The sequence below is a fragment of the Periplaneta americana genome, chromosome 5 (assembly GCF_040183065.1).
Source record: "Periplaneta americana isolate PAMFEO1 chromosome 5, P.americana_PAMFEO1_priV1, whole genome shotgun sequence".
Taxonomy (NCBI): Eukaryota; Metazoa; Arthropoda; class Insecta; order Blattodea; family Blattidae; genus Periplaneta; species Periplaneta americana.
Window position 1 is genome coordinate 50,463,858 of NC_091121.1, and position 18,196 is coordinate 50,482,053.

General features: G+C 34.9%; 2 protein-coding genes across 7 annotated transcripts in view; one reads left to right on the top strand and one right to left on the bottom strand.

The window, feature by feature from the left end:
* The window catches only part of LOC138699599 (cell adhesion molecule Dscam1-like), a 1,432,092-nt gene that overhangs the window by 1,014,903 nt on the left and 398,993 nt on the right, over window positions 1-18,196 (top strand). The window lies entirely within an intron of this gene.
* LOC138700478 (turripeptide OL11-like) lies at window positions 7,987-15,877 on the bottom strand. Of its 3 annotated transcripts, none has more exons than XM_069827085.1 (3): window positions 15,760-15,877; window positions 10,304-10,456; window positions 7,987-8,213 (listed from the first exon to the last, which is right to left on the bottom strand). In XM_069827085.1, the coding sequence occupies exons 1-3, from the start codon at window positions 15,785-15,787 to the stop codon at window positions 8,134-8,136; spliced, it is 261 nt and encodes an 86-aa protein (XP_069683186.1). In that variant the 5' UTR covers window positions 15,788-15,877; the 3' UTR covers window positions 7,987-8,133. The 3 variants fall into 3 exon arrangements, with proteins under 3 accessions (XP_069683186.1, XP_069683184.1, XP_069683185.1); XM_069827083.1 differs by lacking the exon at window positions 15,760-15,877 and adding an exon at window positions 10,953-11,085; XM_069827084.1 differs by lacking the exons at window positions 7,987-8,213; window positions 10,304-10,456 and adding exons at window positions 13,721-13,955; window positions 15,120-15,272 and having other exon boundaries at window positions 15,760-15,862.

The window sequence follows — 18,196 nt, forward strand, 5'->3', positions numbered from 1 at the left end:
ATACTTCTTGTCGTTTCTGTGTACTTCGTCATAATGTCCATGATTCTGCCCCATACTATGTCACACTCCACACAAAGCACTTCACTAGCCTCTTCCTTAGTTATTTTTCCAGAGATTCCCAGAAAATGCTCCTTTTTCTAGTAAAAGCTTCCATTGCCATTACCACTCTCCTTTTGATTTCCTAGCAGAAGCTCATTTTATTACTTGCAATACACCCCAAATATTTTGAAGCTGTCCTGTTATTCTACTGCCTCATTTCAAATTCGCACGTTTATCTTCTTTAGTTTTCTTCCAATAACCATGGTTTTTTGCACTGTTTGCATTTATCTTCAACCTATACTGCTAACAGCTGTCATTTAGCTCTAGTAAACATATCCCAGCCTTTTCATCATCTCTTCTGCTAACGACAGATCGCCAGGAAATCTTATAGCTACACTTTATTCGTCTTCCTCCATCTATCATCCGTCCCATTACAACTTAATAATAACTTAAATTATGTTACATTTCAACATTACGCCGTCCATATCTGTGGAGTAACGGTTAGCGCGTCTGACCGCGAAACCAGGTGGCCCCGAGTTCGAATCCCGATCGGGACAAGTTACCTGGTTGTGGTTTTATCAGGGGTTTTCCCTCAACCCAATACGAGCAAATGCTAGGTAACTTTCGGTGCTGAAGCCAGGACTCATTTCACCGGCATTATCACCTTCATTTCATACACACGCTAAATAACCTGAGATGTTGATACAGCGTCGTAAAATAACCCAATTAAAAAACATTGCGCAGTGAATCAGGTATAATATTTTTGTCGTCCAAAAAAATATTATTTTTAAAACGTCAAATGTTTTTAGTTAAATATTGAACTATTGCACGCTGGTTGCCATGACAATTCGTCACCCACAAATAGCAACAGCTGAGCTGTACCCCGGGTAGCGTAGCCACCCCTGCACGCAATCACGCCGGACATGGAGAGCCTCGAGCGAGGAGCGGGGTAAATTGCTTATTCGCAGTAAATTCTGCTGTAGCGGAAGAAACGGGTTTTGTCAACTTGTCATATCGGCAAAATTAGAAAAAAAGAGACGGAAGATGCGACGCGAAATGGCGTCGCTAGAAGGCAAAGCAGCGGTGCTCGCCTTTGTTTTATGCGTGGCTATGAATTGCGACGCTATCGAGAAACAAGTGCGCGGAACTCGCCATATCGGCGTGAAATATGCCGGTCTTTTCACGTCGTATTGTGGCTTTGAGGCCGGAAAACTGAGGACTAGAATCGGGGACCGTATTTAGCTACCCGCGTTATTTTTAAAGACAATGGTCCCCATAAACACACCATTTATGTCTCTAGGGTAGGCGGGCGTATATATTTTGTACTTCGCTTGTGTAAAATGTGTGAAGGTAATTTAATTTATTATCTCTGAATAATTATAATGTAGCTATATATTTATTGTCCTTACTGTAGGTTTGGAAAAAGCATATGATAGAGTTGGAACTTACAAATGTTCTGAAAATGTAATTAATGCTACTAAATCATTATACATATATAATACACACATACATACTTGCATACATACATACTTGCATACATGCATACATGCATACATACATACATACATACATACATACATACATACATACATACATACATAGTGTATTGCCAAATGGCAGATCTTTCACTGTAAACCCAGCATTCTCCAATCTTTCTTACTTTCTGCCTTCCTCTTAGTCTTTACATATTATGATTCTATTTAGTGTAACATCTTTTTTTATATAATTTATTGATCGATCAGCGCGTTTAGCGCCATACAGATAATTTCTAAATAAAATATAAATACAATACATGACACTGAATTGAGGGCAGCCTAGATTGGGCTCCTCAATGAACAAAAATTATTGTTAATAAATAATTATTTACATAGGTTGGTGTGATGATAAATTTTGATTGTAATATGAGGTGCATTGGAAGTCGGCTCTTGATTCTGGTGGCAATTTTGGACTTCCTTCCGAGAGAGTAGTGGATGGTGCCTGGAACATTTTCTTGGTTGTTATAGAACTTCTTAGCTCGTGAATGAATAAACTATTTGATTGTGTGTGAATTATTAATAAATTGCCTGAATTATCTGTGGGACCCATATTTATTAGACTTCATTTTCTTGTTTTGATAAATACAATCACCTCTCGAAATATAGAATGTTTTTTTAAACCCTGAATACAGGAATTAGGTTAATGGAATTCTGATAAATAAGTAGAATTTGCTGTAAAATTAAAGTCTGTCTAATGAATGGGAAGAAATAAGTTATGAACAACAGCCAGTCTACAGTAATAATATCATAATAATTCGTAGCGCTACAGGGCCCATACCGACCAGCCGGCTGCTGGCCTCACGGCCACATTCCGAGGCAGTGATGGACGATAATTCAACATGAATGGAGGTATTGTGTGGTTAATCCTCACAGCTCGCTTTCATAACCGGATTTCGCTACCTGTCGTAGCTCCCCAAGTACATCACGATGCTGGGTGGGCACCGGTCCCATACACTGTCCGAAATTTCATGAGAAAAATTTCTTCCCTCATGAGGATTCGAAACAGCGCGCATTCCGTAACGTGAGTCCTAGGCAGGATGCCTTAGACCAGCGTTTCTCAAACTATGGTCCGCGGACCACCTGTGGTCCTTGTGGTCCTTCAAAAAGGACAGAAGAAAAAATAAAATTCAAACGAATTGCGTACCACACTATAGCTGAAAATCTCAGAGTCTGGAAATGAGACATGGCAATCGCCTTTCACTTTTTCTCCCAATACTGACATTTTATGAAATGTATTACCCTACCTGTCTACCGAACTCTCACTCTACTCTCAGCAACAAAAGAGGGATTTAAAGCACTATATATGTGGTATTTCTCGACATCTTTTCCCGCACATCTGGCGCCGCGCCTGTAACCCAGCCAGAGACCACCCGAATTCATAACATAGGACCAAAGTACCGAACCTTAATTCAATTTTAAAATATAAGTATAGTGGCATTAAAATATTCTACGAAAATCATAAATTTGCTTTCGAAGGGAACAATAGTAAGGTGGTCCGCGGAACTGTTCTAACTTTAAAAAGTGGTCCCCACTTCAAAAAAGTTTGAAAAACGCTGCCTTAGACAGCGACGCCACGGCGCGGGATGATGATGATGATGATGATGATGATGATGATGATGATGATGATGATGATGATGATGATGATGATGATGGATTCGTTCACATTGTTGAGTTTATCGGACATTACATAAGCATTTTCTCGTTGAAGTACAACTTAGGCAAGTGAACAAATAGTCTACTAATTGTAAGAACATACTAAAATGAGTTGAGTCTTGCACAAAACTACACGCAAGTGCAAGATAGAACATCTTATATTAAATATTTAGATTGTAGAAATTCTATAAAAAAAATTGTATATCTGTGTGTAAAACTTATAAAGTGTGTAATGTAAGGTTTTAAATGATTATATGTATGTACTTTCTCTGTGAAATATATTATAATAAATATCAAATATCAGTAATATATATATATTTTTTGCACATAAACATTTTCAAGGTAACCTAAGTTGGATGACGTCTGTATATTCCGTTCCCCAAAGTCCTTCCATTTTTAATATATTCCTTAAAGTGGTGTATAAATGTAATATCCATGTTACATTCTCCATGTTTTTCGATTTTAATTTCAAGAGTGAAGAGTCGAAATCGCCGGACTGACGCAAGGTCTTAATTTAATTAATGTATATAGACTATGTGTCTATATGTTATGATACGTCTACAACTGTATCTTTATTATAATCATTAGTCTATAAGTTTCTATTTGTTATGATTAGTTTAAGTTAGAACTCTAATATACTGTATGTAAAATAGGATTTATAAATATGGAATAAATACTACTACTGCTAGTTAGGTCGAATATTGGCCTAGACATTACGCGTCGAAAATAATTATTTCGAAACTAAAATATATATTAATATCAGGGGCGTACGCAAGGGAGTTAACGGGTTTGAACCCCCCCCCCCTCCGCCTTGAACTTAAAAAAAATTACATCTTTAGATTAGAGTATATTTTTTTTTATAATCGTTTTCCCTTCTCAAACTTTTCACTGTCAGATTAACAAAACCTACATCGACATAAGGCATAGTCCTCCTACTCGTCCTTCAATACAATCCCTGTGCTTGGTGTTGCGACACGTTTGACTTATAACAACGCTATCTTTATTGTAGATAGACCTATCGCCTAGTACTGACCTTGTAATAATATATCAGCCGTTCAGAGCAAAAGTGGTGTAAGTCAAAGTTGGGTAATGAGCAGGCCTCGAGACTTTGGACCCGATACAATAAGTTTACTGTGCATGCACTATAGGTTGTTGACTCGCTGCAGGTAGATAGAGATATGTTGAGGTAACAACGTTGCTATTTAGAGTAGAGTACGGTAGAATGGGGAAACACATATATGTACATTCTGAAAGAAAAATATACATTACAAAATGATAATGTCAAAAGAATGTGAAAAGCATTTATTCTCCTGTCTTTTATAAGCATTTGTGTTTAATTATACACAGTGTTAACGATGGAAATAAGCATGTAGAAATTTTAATTTTTTCATTTATCCTGTTGGATAGACTTTTGGAAGTGCAGTTACAGTACCGAATTGCAATGTACCTACTACAAGATACATTCTCAGTGTCTCAAACGTAAATCTTTTTCGGTTATCTGCCAGAGTTTGTACTGTAGAAAGCTACGCTCTACGTCGCATGACGTGATAGAATCAAAACGAAGAAACCTAACATCATTGCAGTCTCTAAGAGACAGTCCTTTATTCTCGGGTGACTCTATGTCCACTAATTTGCTGTTTATGTTACACAATGTTCCATATCCGTTATTGTTACATAAAATTGATTTCCACTTCTGTTTTACAAGTTCAGTAACCGATGTACTTGATGTCTCATTAATTCTCTGCATCATTTTCTAAATTAATTTGAGGGCTTCCGGCACCTCTTGCTCTGACTTTTCTAACCGTGTAATAGTTTCAGACACAGTTTGTATGAAAACCAAATTATTCGTCAGAACCTTCAAATCCAGAGCGTTTTCCTTTGCGTATTTGTTGGCATTCATTCTACAGTACCCCCACCCACTGTACGCTTTACCACTATACTCAGTAAGCCGTTATGCGGATTTCCCACTGAACTGCTCTATCGGGTCCGAAGTCTCGAAGCCTGGTAATGAGGTTTAAAGTAAAAATTCTGTAAAATACAGCGCAAAGTAGCAATTAATATGTCCTTCTTGCTATCTACCGACTACTAATAGTTTGAATAAATTGAATATTAATTACTACTTTGCGCTATATTTTACAGAATGTTTACTTAATCCTCATTACCCATTCTTGACTTACACCAGTTCTGGTCTGAACGGCTCACATATATGAATACCGTACCACAATACAATAATAATAATAATAATAATAATAATAATAATAATAATAATAATAATAATGAGGTAAAAGGTAAAGGTACCCCCGTCACAGGCCATGAAGGCACATGGAGGGCATGGAGGTAGAGTCCCATGCTTTCCATGACCTCGGCACTAGAATGAGGTGGTGTGGTCGGCACCACGCTCTGACCGCCTTTTACCCCCGGGAAAGACCCGGTACTCAGTTTCATACGAGGCTGAGTGGAAGTTTGGCAACGAGAAAAATCCCGTCATCACTTGGGATCGAACCCCGGACCTTCCAGTCCGTAGCCAGCTGCTCTGCCAACTGATCTACCTGGCCGTCCAATAATAATAATAATAATAATAATAATAATAATAATAATAATAATGATAATAATAATAATGATAATAATACTTACTTACAAATGGCTTTTAAGGAACCTGCAGGTTCATTGCCGCCCTCACATAAGCCCGCCATCGGTCCCTATCCTGAGCAAGATTAATCCAGTCTCTATCATCATATCCTACCTCCCTCAAATCCATTTTAATATTATCCTCTCACCTGCGTCTCGGCCTCCCCATAGGTCTTTTCCCCTCCGGTCTCCCAACTAACACTCTATATGCATTTCTGGATTCGCTCATACGTGCTACATGCCCTGCCCATCTCAAACGTCTGGATTTAATGTTCCTAATTATGTCAGGTGAAAAATACAGTGCGTGCAGTTCTGTGTTGTGTAACTTTCTCCATTCTCCTGTAACTTCATCCCTCTTAGCCCCAAATATTTTCCTAAGAACCTTATTCTCAAACACCCTTAATCTCTGTTCCTCTCTCAACCATACAGAACAACCGGTAATATAACTGTTTTTTAAATTCTTTCAGATTTTTTATTATTATTAATAATAATAATAATAATAGCCTAATAATAATAATGTACGCCACTGATTAATATGTATGCTTCACTTTTGTGACATTCATATTAAAGATTGTAGAAATAATTTGATTGTTGCAATATGCAACATCATATTTTATTGTAAAATATCCAGAATCAGACATATCAATGGTAGTTGCGCCATATCTCAACTGAAGCCCTAAGTCACAGGTCCAGCGCCCTCTGATATGGGCGATAGCAGAGGCAGACCCAACCTGAGGGGAACTTCGTCTCCCTCAGACATGTTTATAGTTTTCGAAGTAGCCCACAGAACGCATTATGTCAGCAATGTACAGCCCTACCGTAGAGGTGTGGCCGCGAGGGTCGGTGGGAGATTGCAGCCCGCACTTTCCGACAGCGAGTGGTTTTTAGTTGCGCGCCGGTGTCAGGGCGTGAAATATGCGGCAGTAAATCTGTTGTCTTGTCGCGGGGCCTGAGTTATGGCCCGGATAGCGGCAACTTTGGGCTAGGTTATGGTCGCGGGCTGCAGCGTGCTGATAAACAAATTGCACCCACTCAGCAGCGAGCAGGTCACCTCCGAAATCGCCGCCTCAGCGCCCGCAATAATTGTCCCCATAACTCCCGCCCAGGCCTCGAAGTCTTGTCCCGCACCATTACCCGCATCTTGCACAAGAAAACCGAAACTCATTTTGAAGGTATGCGTTCATCTAATCCAACAGTCTGTTGTTATATACATACAGTATATTTATACAGAATGTTTCTTTGCTGTAATCGAGTGCCTTGTACTTTATTTCCCGCGTGCCGCTAACAATAATTTAAAATTTCGAACGTTGTAAAGCCATAGAGATACATTTGTACATTGACATTCAAAGGTATCCGACCTACGATTTTATGATCGTGTAAGCGAACTTTCTAACAACGGGATAAGTCAGAACCAAAGATATGAAAAGTTGTTAAAGTTTGTAAGAGTTCCGCTAGTTCTCAATAGGTGGCACCATTGTCGAGAGCCGTTAAAAAGTGTCAGGGAAAATGATTATGTACAAATAGATTAAGCATAAATAATTCTTTTAATTGATTACATCAGCAGTGTCCAGTCAAACTCAGTGTTTTATAATCAGTAGAGTGGAATGGGCATATTTATCTACGATTGGCAACAGTGACTTATCTTCGCCATCTATTCATAGAAGTAATAACTAAAGAACGCACACTTAAATCAACAAATTATCGATCACTATCCATTAGTGGGAGGGTAAGACATCTTCGAACGTCAGTGTATATTTACGTTATGTCTATTACGTAAGATATGTAAGATCCATTATAAGAACTCTTCATAAAGAATGTATATTTTCTCACTCCCACCAAACTTTGGAGGTAGACGATTGAAACGCTGTAGATTACCAAAGTTAAATTTCACAAACAGTACTTCCTAATTCATGTATCCATCGTGCAGTTTCATTATTTTATTGATCAGGTTTAACTATTTCAGACATAAATGAGATCAGTTCGTCTTACTGTGGTCTTTCCGAGCATACATACTTCCTCTGAAAACATTCTTAACCCTTTCCCCTGAAGATAAACATTGATTCTAATGCAAGATACAGAAAATCTTGTCAAGACGGGGAAGGTCAGAAAAAATTGTAACCGTCACTGACAATCATGCTGTGTATTTTATTGAGTAATATTTACATAAATCATTAAATTCATTTTTAAGCTTAAAACTGGTCATCAAACATTTTATAAGATACTTGTTAGTGAAAAACTGTACAAATTCAGAAATTTTACATTATCGTAAAGAGTTGCGTTAAAGCTCAGGCGGGTTTGAAGAAGACTGGGACATGGTTGAAGTCTGTACGCATACGCCTTCATACTCGACACGAACATCTGCAAATGAAAAACATGGATATAGTTTAAAAGTATTGTCAGCAAGGTAAATACTAAAGAACGCATTTAATGTGAATTTGCCAAGTTGTTTCTACTGCCTTACTGATATGAAGTGCGTGCTATCACTACATATCCTGAAGTAAAAACTACAATTACAAAAAAATAGTATTGGTATCCAAGAGCCGAGTATAAGAAAAAATACATTAATTTCACTAGAACATGATATTTAGTGTAGTTCATTGATATATCGAAAGTTAATGAGGAGATATATTTAAGGAGACTAAAAATTAACCATTTCTTATAATTCTTCTGTTGGTTGTCAGAATGATCAAGAAGTGAACAAATTTCCATCTCATATCAGTCTTATTCTTCCATTTAAAGGTGATGCTTCACTTTAAACCTTCAAGACCTAGAGTAACTTCAACTGTGCAAATGAAGAGGCCATATTATATTCAGAATTCTATTTCAAGAATTGCTCGTTTGTTATACTAAAAACTCCTACCCAGACCACTACAAACAATAAATGCACTTGGTGAAAACAACAGTTCTGCATTTAATATGACAAATTTAAGTTTATGATTTAATATTTTTATGTTAGTTCCATTCTGTAACAATGGTTGGTAGGTGTTATTTCGTAAGATAAAGTCTTGGATAGTACCTTTGAAACTTCACGTTATGTATCATTATTGGACACTTTCCACATACTTTCCACAGAACCTGAGTGTTTTAATTTTCCTGAATACTTCTAACACCTTTATTTGGGAACATACTTCGAAGTAAGTAGGCCTATTATTTTTCTACATTCGAGTAGACTTTCATACATCTTGAGTACACACTTAACACTGTATCGCTTAGGATTATATTTATGATAATCATTTTCATGCGTTAACTGTAAACTATGTTTACAAATACCTAGTCGACTAGTTTTAGCTTAGTGGTACCAATCTTCAATATTAGCTGTCTACCACTAAGTTGAATCTAGTCAACTAGGCATTTACAAACTTCGTTTACTTTTAACACATGAAAGCTATTATCATAAATAATTGCATTCCTAATGTAATTTAATATTATTAGCCTTAGAAATTTTGTACAGATACAGACAGCACAAAAAAGATCTACCCCTTTATCAGTTCAACCCCTAAACTGATGTAATGCTAACTTATATCGAAAATACATAACCTAATAAATTTATGTATATTTGGTAATAGAAAAACTAAATTGTGATTGTAGATTGTGATCCCAAAACGTATTCAGTCCATTTTTATGAAAGGACTGGACTACATTCTTGTATCCACTAGTCTACGGACTGAGCGAATTTTCACAAGGTAATTATGCAGAACAACTACAGAAGCAATTTTGTTATTTTTGGTGGTTTGGTAGTGTTCAGTATTGAATTTCGTTGATTAGTACGTGTATATTATGTGTAGATCAGTTACGGTTGAGGTTGAATAGATTTTTTTTCAATATTAAGTATAATTGGAACTTGGTTTTTTTCTCGTGTTGAGAAGACTATGTTCTTGAGTGCATAACTTTTAATGTATTGTGATTTGATTGGCTAAACCGTTGTGTGTTCTTAATTGGGGGCGCGCTTCCGAATAGGGGCAGCGGCATATCCCCTAAGGTTAGAGCCCAGTTTAGGTGTGTGTGTATTGATCGAAAAAAATGTCGTATAAACATGAGTCCTATTCTCAATATTTTCTAGCCCCTAATTTTCGATTAATACACACACACCTAAACTGGTCTAACCTTAGAGGAAATACCTCTGCCCCTGTTCGGAAGCGCCCCCAAAAAATTATATTGGGTTATTGCGGTTTACGTTGCTTTCCTACTTCTGGTTTTAAGTTCTTTTGAAAAAGGGAGTAAAGATTTAGGGTTTTGGGAAAAAAAGTTTAAAATCGGTTCCGTAGTTGTTGTGCATAATTACCAAAAAATGTACATGTGTAAATCATAAAAACCGCCGAAAATGACTGGGAGAGTTTCGAGAAAATCTTCAATTTATGAAATATAAGACGTGTTTCATAATATTCAAGTTAAGAATAATATTCAAGTGTAGATGATATAGTCATTTAATACGACGACGATTATCATACCTCTGTGGTGACATTCGTTCTCTGACCGTAGTATACATGCGTTGTTGTACGTGATTCCGTCGCTACCGCACACAGGCGCGTACTCTTTGGTGCAGCGTCGGACGCACTCGTCCGGCATAGTTTGGGACAGATATACGCATGCAAACATCACAGCTGGAAAAAAAATTATAAAATAATTAATACGACAAACTATTTGAAATAGAGTATCACGAAAGAGGAATTATTCTTGATTTGAGAATCTAAAATCTCCGCGACATATAAATTCAATGTTTATTTTCTTACAGTAAAACAAAAAGTTAAAAATTGCACTACACATTTATTACGAATGCAATATAACCAAATTCATAACAAACATTTATAAATTAGCATGTATAAACAGTTGGAAATCTTCATCAGTTAATATGAGTAATTTTAACGCATTCAATGCAGAAAATACCAAGTATATTTTAAACTCTGATTTAGAGATGTTTCAAGCCCCTGAATTACTATAATGAACTTCTTAGTTACTAAAGTCAGTTAATATTTTACGTATCAATAAAATTCGTAGTCAAATAATACATTACTATGAAAATATAACAAAATGTTTAACATGTTACTGCAATTCCAGTATAATAATATTTTACTCAATATTAAGTTCGTAAATCCTCACCGAATACAAGAGCAATGCAGGATTTCATTTTGGCCGTCCAGTATCTGCTGCAGCTCAAAAGCAACTGTGAAGTGGATTGAATCATCCGGAGCTTTCAACCCTCACGTAGTCTACTGAGCAGTGTATTTATGAGTGCTCCAATCAGATCACAGCTTTCAAACTGAATTAGGTAAATGAGGCAAAGCATGACGTCATTATTAAGAGTATGATATTTGAATTTCTAAATAATTCATATGGTAGAACAAATATAAAATCACCGTTATGTTCTTTAAAATCATATTTACCAAAACAGGAGCATTTTATTCCCTAAAGAAATATATTTACCATCACCATTTTTGTTTTCATTTATTTCGTACGGGTTACCCTGGCAACAACTTTTCTTTCATCAAATCCGAGATATTGCATTTAATCTTCTTTCAGCTATTCCGACCTTCTCATAACTATTTTTCTATCTAAAAATGCAAACAGATCTTATTCAACACCCATATTAAAATATTGGATTATTGTTTATGATTTTCTTCTGAATCCTTTATAGATCTTAGAAACGAGTCTATTATGATTGACGAAAATGGCGATCATATCGTAATATTGTCTCTTAGTCGCTTCTGTGTAACTAGACCCTGATTCTTTTATGAACTACACAGCATTCTTTTTCGCATGCCAAACTATATTTGACGGATTTTAAAACTTTTTTGCTTTGTAATAAAGCAATATTTAATTTGATTTCAATATTTTTTCTCTTCTCTTTATTTTCTTTATCATTAATGATGAAACTTAAAATATGCATTTCACTTATTGACATTATTTTCGTTTTGATTCAAGGACCTAAAAACTACAGGTTTTTGTGATTTTAATATTGTCCTTTATTAACTAAACTGCGTTACATACTTCTACATTTGACATAAATTACATATTTCCTCATGATTATGGAGAAGACATTTTTCTTTTTAGGCTGTGTAATTGATTTTGAAACACATTATATTAGCATTTTAAAATATCGATAAATTCAGTGGCCAGCGTATGACAACAGTTAAAAGCACCTGAAACAAAGAATAGAGACTTAAGTTCTATTTTTTGTTGATTTATATCTCAGAATTTATTTAATATTCGCATGTACGGTTTTGCTGAGATAGGTTACACAATTGAGTCGTTTAGATCAATAGTGATGTAAGTCAAAATTGGGTAATGAGGTTTAAAGTAAAAATTCTCTAAAATACAGCGCAAAGTAGCAATTAATATCTCCTTTTTGCTATCCACTGACTACTAATAGTTTAAATAAATTGAATATTAATTGCTACTTTGCGCTGTATTTTACAGAATGTTTACTTTAACCCTCATTACCCATTTTTGACTTACACCCCATTCTGCTCTGAACGGCTCAATTAGTCTAGAAATATTTTGAATCATTGGTGAACCGATTTTTTTTATGCGTTTGTTATTTCCAGTATACCAACTGTTGCGTTTCCGAACCGTTGTACGTAATTGATTTTCAATGTCACGTCTTCTGGTTCCTTATGAAGGCATCTTCAGAATTTCCTATGTAGGCCTACTTATTTAGAATTTCGTTATATGTAATTTATAATTTAAGTGTACCATGACTAGAACCTATCCATAAATTGTTCCTAGTACTTGATTCTGCGATTTTTATGTAATGTTTATGTTAGACACTACTCCTAAGTAAGACTAAAACCAAGCAGGTGCTGTGTAGGCCTACTGTACATACTTGTAGTAAATGATCTGTTTAATTAATGTTTTCTTGAGGAATAATTAGTCTTGGAAATGAATATGTTTTATTTAATGTTACCGTTTTGTACCAATTACCAGGTCTTTCTGAGATTTCACGTAACATAGGCCTATATTTCTTTTCAAGGGTAACAAATTATTTAATAGTGCCAAACGACTCTAGAGACCGTATTCCTTTGTATTATTAATTGCCAGTCCTTTTATCTGATACAGCCTACATATTCATATACTTTTCTACATATTATTTACTCTTAGCATTTAGCAGATCAATACTTATTCGCAAGATATTGCAGTCAAACTGAAGCATAATCATAGCTTATATTAGAATATAATGCAATGTTATTAATACGAGTAATATAATGTAGTATTTCACTTCACAGATTATTCATCGTGGAAATTCAAAATTGCTGAAGGTCAGACTTATTTTTCTTCCAGATATCTTTCAGGAAAAGGGCTTTTTACTTGATATAATTGTATGATATGAGTCTTTAACCTAGTAGGAAGAAATGCTCTATGTTCAATCCAAGAAACCTGATTAAATTCTGCTCAAAATCATAAATTTGATGGCAATAAATTTATACTCTTAAAAAAAATATGAACCGTTTGTCAGTTTCAGGTATTTACGTTATGTAAAAGAACCAACCCGTATAAAAAGTTCTCTAGAGAAAAAAAATCATTTGAAACCCACATAATTTAAAGACAACTAATCTTTGCCGATTTAAGTCTAAATTTGCATTAACCTACTTTCATTAATTCATACAGCCATTATGAAAGTCCTTTAATTTTTATTCAGTTTCAATCATGTCAAAATTTCATAACGCCCTTCTTTTACATATTTTCGTCTTGCTATGGTTTTTCAGAATATAATTTCTCTCTCTAAATGAATTCTTCTCCCTTTCCCCATGGTGAACTTTGGTCTAAGGAAATATTTTGTACAGACAGTGACCTTAATTCTTTGTTAATCATTGAATATTCAGAAAAATGTTGTCGGGATGGGAAGAAATAGAAAAAAAAATAGAAAATGCTACTGAAAATAATGCATGTTTTATTGAACAAATATTTACATAAATCACTAAATTCATATTTATGAATAATTAAAATTTGTAACCAAATTCTTTAACAATTTCATCCTACAAAAAGAGCACAATTGCAAAAAGCCTACATAATGTGAATAGTTGCGTTAGAGCTCAGGCGGGTTTGAAGAAGACTGGGACGTGGTTGAAGTCTGTACGCACACACCTTCATACTCGACACGAACATCTGCAAACAAGAAACACGAGAGTTTAACATAAATTAGTATAACAAATAATCAATATATTAAATATCCTTTTATCATTTTCGCAGTCCCACTAAAGTGAAATGCGTACTTAAAGGCACTGTGTAACCTGTCATGAAAATTTGCATCAAAAGAACGTGGGAAAATTCGGTAACATGAGAGTATAAGTATTTAAAATACAGCAGTTACATTTAGAATACTGTCATTGCAAGGTAATGTTATTCAACACTGTTTATTGAACTAGTAAAATTTGAACACAAAATTGTATTTAAGAAGAAACAGTTTTCCTTTAATCTCAATGTTTTTACTCCTATAGTATTTATATTTTTCTCGCCCTTATATTACCTAACTTACGGTCTTACTAATAAACAGTGCATAGCTTTTATACGAGACTTATGCAGAGTTGAGACAGAAAACGTTACTAATAAACCATGTATAGGCGATGGATGTATAAACAGTCTAACTATACAATGGGAATTGCTTTGCAGTAGTTATATATACACGAAACTTCTTGCTTAAGCGTTGTATATAGAGAAAAAATGGCCGCCCCTCTAACAGCTGTTCGTATCGACTGTAATTTTATGATGATGGTTGGCTTGTAACCACAGAAGAACAAACCAAAGAGTACAGAATAATTAGAATAATATTGCTGTTGCTTGTAATCTTTGACCAAAATATAGTGTGGTAATCGATCAGCCAGTTGTACTATCGATACTTGACACGGCACACTAGAGCGCTCTACCGGATGCAATAGAGAACCTCAGATATTGTATTACCTTTCGTAATGAAGTAATGACGAAACTACGACGTAGCTGTGTAACAGTTATAATGTTATACATGACGTATGTAGTGATTATTATTAACGAATTTACACACGACGTATAAAACGAGATACTCATTGTATAAGTAGAAGACAGTTAAACGTCTTTATATATAGTTTTTATTAGCAAGACCGTTACTATTTTATTGCTTCACAACCTGTTAAGAAGTACAATAGGCCTACTAACTTAGTCTAAAATGCGTAGTGTATTTATGTAAATTTTCGTAATGAAAAAAAAATTCAGGAGAACAAAAAATAAGTTTTTATTAAGATGTTAAAATTAAGAAATTATAACCTAACATGTGGAGAATATATGGAGTTTTCATACCCCTGTGGTGACACTCGTTCTCTGCCCGCAGTATGCACGCGTTGTTGTACGTGATTCCGTCACTACCACACACAGGCGCGTACTCCTTGGTGCAGCGTCGGATGCATTCGTCCGTCATAGTTTGGGACAGATATACGCACGCAAACATCACAGCTGGAAAACAATTATAAAATAATTAATACGACACACTATTTCAAGCAGAATATCGCCGAAATGGAATTATTCTTAATTTGTGAGTTTAAAATCTCCGAGACATAAAATGTCTTATATTTTACAATAGAAAATTTAAAAAAATCACTACATATTACGAAGGCAAAACATCCAAATACATAACAGACATGTTTAATAATTCGCACGTAAATTAGTTGAAATCTCCATTAATTGATGGGAGCAATTAGAACACTTTTTTCAAAGCAGAAGATACCAACTACGTTTTAAACTCGGATTTAGAGATGTATCAAGTCTCTGAATTACTACAATGATCTCCTTAGTTACGCTACTAAAATCTGTTAATAACTTAAATATGAATAAAACTTTATGTATGAATTAATAAATTGTTAAAAAATAAAAGAAATTATACATTATAACCCAATTCCAGTATAATGATAGTTTATTCAAGATTAAGTTCGTAAATCCTCACCAAATACAAGAACAATGCAGGATTTCATTTTGATCGTCCGGTATCTGCTGAAGCTCAGAAGCAACTGAGGACTCAACTGAATCTACGGAGCTTTTGATTCTCGTGTAGTCTGCTGGGCAGTGTATTTATGAGTGCACCAATCATATCACAGCTTTCAAACTGAAATGCGGCAGAACATGACGTCATTATTAAAAGTATGATATTTGAATTTACATTCATATGGCAGGAAAATTTTGAAATCGACAAAATATTGTTCAAAATAATATTTACAAAAAATCAGTATTTCATTTCCAAAAGAAAGAGATTTAACGTTACTGTATCTGTTTTTGTTTATGTCATACAGGTTGCCTTGGCGACAACATTTCTTTTACCAAATCCCAGGTACTGCAGATAACTTTGTTTCAACAATTCCGAATTCCTCGTATTTCTTTCCTATCTAAAAATGAAAATAAATCTTATTCAGTGCTCATATTAAAATATTGATTAGTATATTATTTAGGATTTTCTTCTCAATGATTTATAGATTCTGGAAGCGAGGCTATTATGATTGACGAAGAAAATGGCGGCCGTATCATAATTTTCTTTTGGTTGCTTCTGTATAACTAGGCTTTGATTCTTTTATGAATTACATAGGGTTCTTTTTGGCATGCTAAATATATTTAAAACTGTATCTCACGGATTTTAAACTTTTTCTACTTTGGGATAACGCCATATTTAGTTTCATTCTGATATTTTTGTTTCTCTTCTCTTTATTTTAAATATACTGGGTGTTCAGTTCAAAATGTGTCTTGGCTCGCTGTATGCCGTCATGTGGCTAGCTGACGAGCCTAGAGAATTCAATCTTCCTACACTTCCGCAGCTCAGGTGTATAATCTAAGAGGCAGAGAAGTTGGCTAGCAAGTACGGCGTTCATTCTGAAGAGTACGTACCGATACGTACGGTAACGCCGGTAGTGGCAGGAATGTGAACTGTTTGGAAATACGTACTGTCGGGATATGGGGAGAGGGTTAAGACGATTACTTACGTATTTGTTGACATTAACTTCGACGGCCAACATGGACACGGAGCATTTGATTTGTGTTGTGGAATGTTACCGTACGCAACCGATGATAACAAATACCCTGCGTACGACTTGCCGGCGCAAAACACAGTTCGAAAGAGGTTATGGTAGCACACAGACCGTACAGACCGCCATCTGTTGCTACGACGTTCAAGTTATACCGTACACGTTCTCAAGTTCAGATTGAAGAACACCTTAAATAATAGGCAACTTCTCTAACATATAAGCTGAAACTCGCTTCAAATCGGTGACCCAACAACAGTGACGTCATGACACACTTTGAAATGAACACCCAGTAGTCTACATCAATGATAATGAAAATTAAAATTTTGATATCATGTATTGATATTATTTCATTCTAATTGAAATACCCAAGATATAAATTTGACACAAGTTCTATATTACATCTTGATTTTAACGAAGAAAATAATGTGTTTCATTACAGGGTGTGTAATCGATCTGAAATAATTATATGATTATTTTAAAAGACCGAATATTTGAATAAACAAACATTGCAGCTCAACATGTCGAACAATTACAAGTACTTGGAAACAAGAATTGAGACTTAATTTATATTTTTTATTGATTCATGGTTCAGAATTTCTTCAATATGTAGCTAAGTTTTCCTGAGACATAAAATTAGTGTAGGAATATTTTGAATGGTTTGTGACTGATTGTTTTTAGGCGTCTTGTTACTTCTAGTAGAGCAATTGTTGAGTTTCTTTGAATCTTTTTATGCAATTGATTTTAAAGTTAACGTCTTGAATTTTATTCTAATTCCTTATACTACAATAAAATCTTTATGTAGACATTTTAAATATTCCTATGTATTTGTTTAGAAGTTCACTATGTATTTCGTAGCTAAAATGTACCATATCTGGATCCTATCCATAAATTGTGCCTAGTATCTACTTTAATCTGCATGTTTTACGTATGACTTGAAATATACAGGTTGATTCACGAGGATTTACCGTCCCTTACGGAGCTTATTTCCGAAGACATTCTGAGCAAAAAATGTCATATAAACATTTGTTCTAATCTCAATATTTTCAGAGTAACACTAATTTGAAATTGTTTGTAAAATACCAATATTCTTGAGTTTTAAGGATAAAAGAATATTAAAGACAAATAAAGAACTACTCAGGAGTATAATGTCTTTAATTACCTAATATTCTGAAGCTAAAAATGTGTTGTGAATTCCATAGTTGCTTCATACAGAATTTGTTTTCGATTTTTAACTACAAAATTACATTTTCTTACGCACTTATCACAACAATTTGTTACAAATCACGCCAGTCTTGCAAATTCTTGAAGACTGTACATTAGGATGCATAATTAAACTGTAAAGAATCGAGTTCCTAAAGTATAATTGTAACA

What these genes read in the sequence shown, in the direction of transcription:
- LOC138700478 (XM_069827083.1), bottom strand. Translation starts at nt 11,037, where the DNA reads ATGATTCAATCCACTTCACAGTTGCTTTTGAGCTGCAGCAGATACTGG. An exon ending in CTGCATTGCTCTTGTATTCG is followed by an intron (nt 10,457 to 10,952) that starts GTGAGGATTTAC and finishes TTTTTTTTCCAG; the next exon opens with CTGTGATGTTTGCATGCGTA. An exon ending in GAACGAATGTCACCACAGAG is followed by an intron (nt 8,214 to 10,303) that starts GTATGATAATCG and finishes TTTCATTTGCAG; the next exon opens with ATGTTCGTGTCGAGTATGAA.